The 8,286-nt window shown below is 46.8% G+C and overlaps 1 protein-coding gene across 2 annotated transcripts in view; it reads left to right on the top strand.

Moving 5' to 3' along the window:
• The window catches only part of Tp53 (tumor protein p53), a 16,109-nt gene extending 9,698 nt beyond the window's left edge, over nucleotides 1-6,411 (top strand). The window contains exons 2-11 of one of the 2 annotated variants that reach the window (NM_001319288.1): nucleotides 452-554; nucleotides 840-861; nucleotides 951-1,223; nucleotides 2,073-2,256; nucleotides 2,338-2,450; nucleotides 2,868-2,977; nucleotides 3,287-3,423; nucleotides 3,513-3,586; nucleotides 4,514-4,620; nucleotides 5,591-5,672. In NM_001319288.1, coding sequence (NP_001306217.1) covers nucleotides 481-554; nucleotides 840-861; nucleotides 951-1,223; nucleotides 2,073-2,256; nucleotides 2,338-2,450; nucleotides 2,868-2,977; nucleotides 3,287-3,423; nucleotides 3,513-3,586; nucleotides 4,514-4,620; nucleotides 5,591-5,672 — 1,176 coding nt within the window. In that variant the 5' untranslated portion in view covers nucleotides 452-480. Of the gene's footprint in view, nucleotides 1-446; nucleotides 555-839; nucleotides 862-950; nucleotides 1,224-2,072; nucleotides 2,257-2,337; nucleotides 2,451-2,867; nucleotides 2,978-3,286; nucleotides 3,424-3,512; nucleotides 3,587-4,513; nucleotides 4,621-5,590 lie in introns of both variants that reach the window. The other variant, XM_008855787.3, reaches the window with a different exon arrangement.
• The last annotated feature ends 1,875 nt before the right edge of the window (nucleotides 6,412-8,286 follow it).

Genomic DNA, 8,286 nt, shown 5'->3' on the forward strand with positions numbered 1-8,286 from the left:
AAAATCTAAGTTGCTAAGTCCCCAGGGATTTTTTTTATAAGGGATCCAGGAGCAGTCCCCAGGGAACAGGTAAGGGAGGAGTGAGACACTGATGGTCACTCTTCAAGATTTGCCTTGAAGAGGATCTGAGAAATGGAGGGTAAGGAGGTGTCTTCCTCCCCGAAATGGAGGGAGTGGGCTGATAGCAACAACATCCTACACAGAAAGGGATGGAGACACAGGATGCAGATTTTGGGGGACTTTTGGTGGTGGGGAGGTTGGAGGCCCCTCTCTGGTTATCTTTTTCTTGAAGAAATCTATGATTAGAAAGTCTGATTATGGTCAAGACAGGAGCAGCTTGAGAGAAGACAGGAGCTGTCCCACTCCTGCTCCATAGGAAGTTGTGCTGTGTCCTCTACTGTAGAAGGTTCTCTGGTTATCAGGCCCATCCTCACTTTTCTTCTCAGAGTAGCCAGACTGACCAACTTCCTGTGTGCTGCCATGGAGGAACAACAATCAGATCTCAGCATCGAACCTCCCCTGAGTCAGGAGACATTTTCAGACTTATGGAAACTGTGAGTAGATCGTCTGAGCCCCCTATAGGTACATCATCCTTACGCTTCCCTTCCCACCTGAACCTTCAGCACCCTACCCCTTACCAGAGGCCTAGAGGAAGCAAAATCAGTAGTGCTAAAACAGGGTATGGTTTTGTGAATGACTTTAACCTCAGCATATGGGAAGTTCAAGGTATTCCCCAAGTACGTGACAGGCTTGAGGCCAGCCTGGGATAAGTGAGATCCTGTCTCAATATACACACATACATGTGTCAGTAGTGCTGACTCTCTTCTCTTGTCTTTCAGGCTTCCTCAGAACAATGTTCTGGTAAGGACTAGGGCAGGAAGGGGCTGAGAACTTGGTGGGCTGGTGAGCTAAGAACCCAGCATTAAGATTCTGGTTTGTCCCATCCACAGTCCACCCCACTGTCACCCAATTCCATGGAAGATCTACTGCTGTCCCCAGAAGATGTTGCAAACTGGTTAGATGATCCAGATGAGGCCCTCCAAGTGCCAGCAGCTGCTATAACAGGGGACCCTGTGACAGAAACCTCTGCACCAGTGGCTCCTCCACCAGCCACCCCCTGGCCTCTATCATCTTCAGTCCCTTCCCAAAAAACCTACCAGGGCAGCTATGGTTTCCGTCTGGGCTTTCTGCACTCAGGGACAGCCAAATCTGTCACATGCACGGTCAGTGAACCTGAGGAGATGGCTTTCTTGTGACCTTTCTGTGCCTGGTTTTTTGTTTGTTTTTTTTTTCTGTCCAGGTTTTGGGGTTTTTTTGTTAGTCTATGGACTTAGACCTCTGTCTCAGAGTTAAATTTCCCCGCCCCTGAACTTTACTTAGCTTTTCATCCTTCCCTTCCTATTCCTAGGGGACATGGAACTTTCTTTCTTCACATTCCTTTCTTGAATTTGAAAATAAGCTTCTGAAGCCAGGCACAGTGGCATGCAATAGTGCATGTTATAGAACCCCAGCTGATTGGTGGTTGGGGTAGGATTGCTTGAGCCCAAGTGTTTGAAGCCAGCCTGGACAGCATAACAAGACCCCTTCTCACCAAAAAAATAAATAATAACATAGTAATAACAGTACCCAGTGGAATAATGCACACCCTTAACTCCAATACTGGAGAGGCTAAGGCAGGAGGATCAAAAGTTCAAGGCCAGCCGGGCGTGGTGTCGCACACCTTTAATCCCAGTGCTCGGGAGGTAGAGGCAGGCAGATCTCTGCGAGTTCAAGGCCAGCCTGGTCTACATAGTGAGTTCCAGGACAGCTGGGGTTACAGGGAGACCCTATCTCACAAAGACCAAAAAAAAAGTTCAAGGCCAACCTTTGCTATATAGTAAGGTCCTGTCTCAAAAAGAAAAAAGGGGGGATCTAGCATATAGACTCCAATCATGTCATTGTTATCTGTCCTCTACTGTGATACCCAGAATCCAGTAGGTAGGTGCTTAAACAGTGTTTGTTTGTTGGATCCCTTGGTCCTTATCATTTGTTGGCCTGACCCCTGACCTTCTATTCTTTCCCCTCTCTTATAGTACTCCCCGCCCCTGAACAAGCTGTTCTGCCAGCTGGCAAAGACATGTCCTGTGCAGCTGTGGGTCGACTCTACACCTCCACCTGGCACCCGTGTCCGTGCCATGGCCATCTACAAGAAGTCACAACACATGACAGAAGTTGTAAAGCGCTGCCCCCACCATGAGCGCTGCTCTGACAGCGATGGTAAATGCCCAGGACTGGAGATGGGACAGAATTGGCTGCCTAGGGTCTCCCAGCCTCTGACTTCATCTTGATTGCTCTCAGGCCTGGCTCCTCCTCAACATCTCATCCGTGTGGAAGGAAATTTACGTGCAGAGTATTTGGATGACAAGCACACTTTTCGACACAGTGTGGTGGTACCATATGAGCCACCTGAGGTCTGTTTTTTGTTTGTTTTCATTCCTTGGTTTAATTTAGTTTTTTTGAGACAGAGTCTCACTCAGTTGCCCAGGCTGACCTCAAGTTTGCAGCAATCCTCCTGCCTCAGTCTCCTGGGCTTACAGGCCTGAGGTCTACTTTGGCAACTGGGTCTCTGGGAGGAAGGCTAGAGGAGGCTGTCAATGGTCATCCTGGTGGGAGGTAGAGGGCTTGCTCTACCACATCTCCAGCCCACTTGCTTCTCATCCTGTGCACCACAACCCTAGGAGATGAGCAGAACAGATGGGTAGGTTATTCCTACTCCACAAATAAAACTGAAGCTTCCTGGCGGCTGTAGACATTCCTGGATGCTGCAGGTCCTTCCACCCCAGTATGGAGGTGGGGTAGCTTTACCTGGGGCCTATGTCCTCCTCCAGGTTGGCTCTGACTGTACTACCATCCACTACAACTATATGTGTAATAGCTCCTGCATGGGAGGCATGAACCGGAGGCCTATCCTCACTATTATCACACTGGAAGACTCCAGGTAGGAAACCACATGCCACCCTTCACACTAGCATGTTCTTCCAGCCTCTGTCTGTCTCTGTCTTCAGGACCCACCCCCTACCACACTCCTGGCCCTCCTTAACTCCCATCCTCATAAATGAAGTCTTCTTCTGTTCCTTCTCTAGCTTAAAGACCTTTCTTATCTGCAGCTTCTTAATGTCCCTGTAGCTGGAACTTGGACTCCAGACAGGACAAGGACAGTTGGGAGCCTGAGGAGCCTGGTTTGTAAAACGCAGCAAAATAGGGTCCAACTTTTCTTACCACCTTTTTCCCGTCTCACTCTGGGTAGTGGAAACCTGCTAGGACGGAACAGCTTTGAGGTTCGAGTTTGTGCCTGTCCTGGAAGAGACCGTCGTACAGAGGAAGAAAATTTCCGCAAAAAGGGGGAGCTGTGCCCTGAACTGCCCCCTGGGAGCACTAAGCGAGGTCAGCAAGCAGGGAAAGAGGAGGTGGAAGAGGAAGAGGTTCAGCTCTGCTCCAAATTCACTCTCTTGGTTTGTTTTCCTCTTTCACAGCACTGCCCACTGGCACAAGCTCTTCTCCCCAACCAAAGAAGAAACCACTAGACGGAGAATATTTCACCCTTAAGGTACCAAGTCTGGGAGAGTCACATATACAGTCCCCTGTGTATGCTAAATGGGACAGGAAAAGAAAAGACAAGCTGTGTCTGAGCATTATTTCCTTTTTTCATGTCCCTGGCACTTATAAAACTAGTATTACTACCAGGTTAAAAGTTTTGAGTGTAATACTCAATATACTATTTCTTCTTTGACTGCTTTGCCTGTACCTGGGGCATTTGGCCTTAGAGCAAACCCTCACTCTACAGGAGTGCCTCAGAGACAGTGGCTCCTGGTTATACCTACCTGACTTGAGAACACCAACAAGTGCTTTTCTGCTTAAGATGGAAGCACATCCACAAGATGAAAATACCATATATCAAAAGTGTGTTTGGAGCCAGGCCTATTGGCACACACCTGTAATCCCAGAACTCAGGAGGCAGAGACAGGAGGATCACTGCAAGTTCAAGGCTAGCCAGGGCTACAAATGGTGAGACTCTGTCTTAAGCAACAACAACAAAATATTTAGATGTAGGGATATAGTTCAGTTCCAGAGCACTTGCATTACATCCATCAGGGCCTTGATCCCCAACATCACACATATACATACAGTGATTTAATCTACCTAACTTACCAAACTCCACAGCTTAGCAACATAGTGCACTGCAAGGATTGATTTCTTTTTCCCTTCATGATTTTGTTGTTGAGAGCTGCAGCTCATTGTCACCCAGCATCAACCAGGTATCTTACCACATAACACTAACTAGAAAAGACTCAAATTCGATGTGCACTTTCTACTGAATGCCTGTTGCTTTCATGCCGTCATAAAGTCAGAAAATTGTAAGTCAAACCATCATAAGTTGGGGACCAACTTTCAAAAAGAAAGCTGCTAAAGATCATGGAAGTGAGTCTGTGACTTTACCCAGTACTTCTGTCTGTCCCCTTTGCCCTTGCTACAGATCCGTGGGCGTGAACGCTTCGAGATGTTCCGGGAGCTGAATGAAGCCTTGGAACTCAAGGATACTCAGGCTGAAAAGGACTCAGGGGAGAGCAGGGCTCACTCCAGGTAAGTAACCTGGGCCAGCTCCTAGCTGTGGAGCCCCTACCCAGACCTTCCTCCAACTCTTCCTTCTCATGATAAAAGATAACAGGACCTATTCTGCTGGAGGAGTTTGGATCCTTCAATTACTCGGCCCTGCAAAGTGCTGATGGGTCCTCTGTGACAGTTACTCCCCATCTCAGGCTCACTTTCCTCTTTTTATTATTTTTATTTTTTTTCATTTTTTGGTGTTTTTGAGACAGGTTCTTCCTGTAGCCCCAGCTGGCCCAGAACTGGCCTGGAACTTGCTATGCAGACCAGACTCACCTCAATCTCACAGAAATCCACCTGCCTCTGCCTCCCGAGTGCTGGGGTTAAAGATGTGCACACCACGCCTGGCTTCAGTTTCCTTTTTATAAAATGGAGTAAGGGACAACAGGCATCGTGGCACACTCACATAATTGCAGCAGAAAGAAAGGCAGAGGCCAACATAAGCTATATAGCAAGTTCCAGGTTAGCTAAGGCCACATAGCAAGACCCTATCTCAATGATAATTTTTTTTAGATTTTTTTTATTATTTTTATTTTATGTGTATGAGTGTATTATTGCCTGCATGTATGTGAGTGCACCCGTGTCACGCAATGCCGTGGAGGTCAGAAGAGGATTTGTCTCCTCCCTGCCTTGCACTAAGCTGGAGTCAAGGACGGTTCGTAGCTGCCATGTGGGTGATGGGAATCAAACCTGGGTCCTCTGCAACAACAGTCAGTGCTCTTAACCACTGAGCCAGCTCTCCAGCCCCTCAAATAATAATTTTTAAATGGTGTAAGGGAAGATAAACTGATACTCAGAAGTACTCCAACATATTCTGTGAATGTTCCTACACATGGTGGAGATCATCTTAACTTGAATTCCCTTTCTGCCAATCCTAGGTCAAGGAGAAAAGCCCAGACTGTCACTCCTTTCACATCATCTCTCCCCTCTTCTGTCTTCCCTGCAGCTACCTGAAGTCCAAGAAGGGCCAGTCTACCTCCCGTCATAAAAAACTAATGATCAAGAGAGAAGGGCCTGACTCAGACTGATACCCTCATCTCCTATCCCCTATCAGCAGCCTCCCACCCATCCTTCCCTGGCATTTTATGACTTGGGTGCTTGAACCCCTGCTTGGGTTGACCTAGGCATCACTGATGTTTGGGAAGGGTGGTGGGAGCTAAGATGCATTAGCTTAGCTTTTAAGTTTTTTTCTGAAAACAGTTTAGAAGAGAGGAAGAAAATGTTCTTGTAGGTGGGGTTAGAATTTGGCCATATGGTATGTTGAAGCCCCACCCAGTTCTCTAACCAAGAAAGTATCTCAAGTTTACTTTTCCCAACTGGAATAGCTGTGGAATACAGATCATCATACCTACAGGGTTTTTTTGGGGTTTTTTTGGTCAGGATTAATGAAATCATGTTTTTCCATTCAACCACCTTTTATTACCTTGTGGCTGAGTACTGGCCCCCTCTGTGAGTGCTGGTTCCTTACCCCTGTTGAGGGATAGGTTAGTAGTTGCCAAGTCTCTGTTGGCCCAGCGAAATCCTATCCAGCTATTTGTTGAACCCTGGCACCTAAAATGAAATTTCACCCTATCCCACACCCTGTAAGATTCTATCTTGGGCTCTCATAGGGTCCATATCCACTAGACCCATTCCCCCTCCCCCCACTCAGGATCAGTTCTTCCTATTCTGCAAAGCACAACTGCATTTATTACCCTACCCCCTCTCCCTTTTTATAGCCCCCTTTTATATATCAAACTCCCATTTTACAATAAAACTTTGCTATCACTTGTGTTTTTGAGGGGTTGGTGTCAGCATAGGCTGCCTGGGCCCCCAGGTGCATGGTTGAATTTAAGAGGCAGCCACCTGAGTCCAGGCAGTATTGGGTTGGGGGTGGAGTACTTGGGTTCCAGAAGAGGAACAAAGCTGAGGACTGGGTCAGTCTGTGGGCTGCATGACAACAAGGGAGAGGGGTGACTCCATTCATAACTTAGGAACCAACTGTTCCTCCTGCCAGGACTGGCACACACTTTTCACCCACCCCTATTTTAGGTTTGGGCTGCTGCTGTCCTCCCTGCAGCCTCTCCCCAAGGATTATGGGATTTAAATGTCTGATTTAGCAAGCCTGAGTCTCTGGAGTGCCCATCTGCTCCACAGGAGAGGGAGAGGGTACCTGGGTTCCAAGGGGAAGGGGGTGGGTGTTCCTAGATGAAGAGACCAGCAAGAGGACTGCCAGCCAGGGTCCCAAGAAACTGGGGGCAGCTAAGGTGAGGTTTGGGGCCTTCCCAGCATCCCTACATCCTGGGCCTCAAGCCAAGCAATTGAATGAATCGAAGCTTTGCACTTTGCCAGGAAATCCTTTGAAAGGGCTTCTTGGGGTAGGGAGGGGGTGTCAGAGTTGGGGAGCCCAACACCCTCTTACCCGCCCTGTTCCTCAGTGCTACTGGCTCCCAGGGAGGGGGGCTGAGCCAGGCTCTCCCCATCACCTGCTGTTGCCTGAGCCAGTGCCAGTAGAAACAACCAGCCAGTGGGCATGTGGCTTGGCCTTGTCTTCTGGTACCGGAGAGAGGAGCACTAAGATCCCGAAGGACTTTTGGGGCACTGTCCTCAGCCTTTCAACCAGTGGGAGCCCTTTGCCTTGTCCAAAGGTCCCATACAGCTGGGAAGGGACCAACCTCCCTAGCATCAAGTCCACCTTTTTTACTTACTATCAAGTGCCAAATGTTCTCCCAGCAAACTGGGATCCACCTTTTTCAGAACTTTAATTTTTCTTTTGTTTTGTGATGCTGCCAGTCAAACCCAAAACCTTACATGCTAGTTAACTACCTATATCCACAGACCATTGGTTGTCTCCTCCAGACACCAGGAAAACCAGAGCTGAAAAGCTTTTTATTCTTTTCTTTTTTCCAGAGCTTTACCAAGATATAAGTGAATCTGAAGAATTATATTCAAGGGCCACAAAACCAAGCCTCTTATTTCAAGAAGCAAAAATAAAGTGAAATAATTGCCAGTTAAGAACTATTGCCACTGCCAGGTGTGGTGGCACACACCTGTAGTCCCAGCATTTGGGAGGCAAAGGCAGGTGGATCTCTGTGAGTTCAAGGCCAGCCTGGTCTATATAGTGAGTTCCAGGACAGCTGGGGCTTCAGGGAGACCCTGTCTCGAAAAGACAAAAAAAAAATATGCATATATAATGCAATATTTAAAAAAATTTTAAACACGCAAACGAAAACTTAAAATACTAAAAAAACAGGAAATAAATTAAAAATACAAATGTAAAATTACCCAAATATAGAATACATTGCTGAACTTGGAAAATACTATGCTCTAGTCAAATAGTTTATTCCAGAACTAGAATTTGTTTAATGGCATAGAATCTCTCAACATAATGTTATTAAAGAAAAAAGTATATGATCATATCAACAGATGCTGAAAGGAATCTTTTCAACAGTCACTCTGAAAAAACAAACTTTAATTAAAGCAGTTAATATACTGGTATTGGAATATCAGTAAGTCAAAAAAATTTTCTGAGGAGGGGAGACAGAGTCTCAATATGTAGCCCTGATCAATTTTTTTTTTTTTTCCCTTAGCCTTTTTGAGATGGGGTTTCCCTGTAGCTCCAGTTGATCTGGAACTCACTATGTAGGCTAGGCTGGCCTCAAT

The sequence above is a fragment of the Nannospalax galili genome, unplaced genomic scaffold (assembly GCF_000622305.1).
Source record: "Nannospalax galili isolate Female #2095 unplaced genomic scaffold, S.galili_v1.0 scaffold146, whole genome shotgun sequence".
In the NCBI taxonomy this organism is placed as follows: domain Eukaryota; kingdom Metazoa; phylum Chordata; class Mammalia; order Rodentia; family Spalacidae; genus Nannospalax; species Nannospalax galili.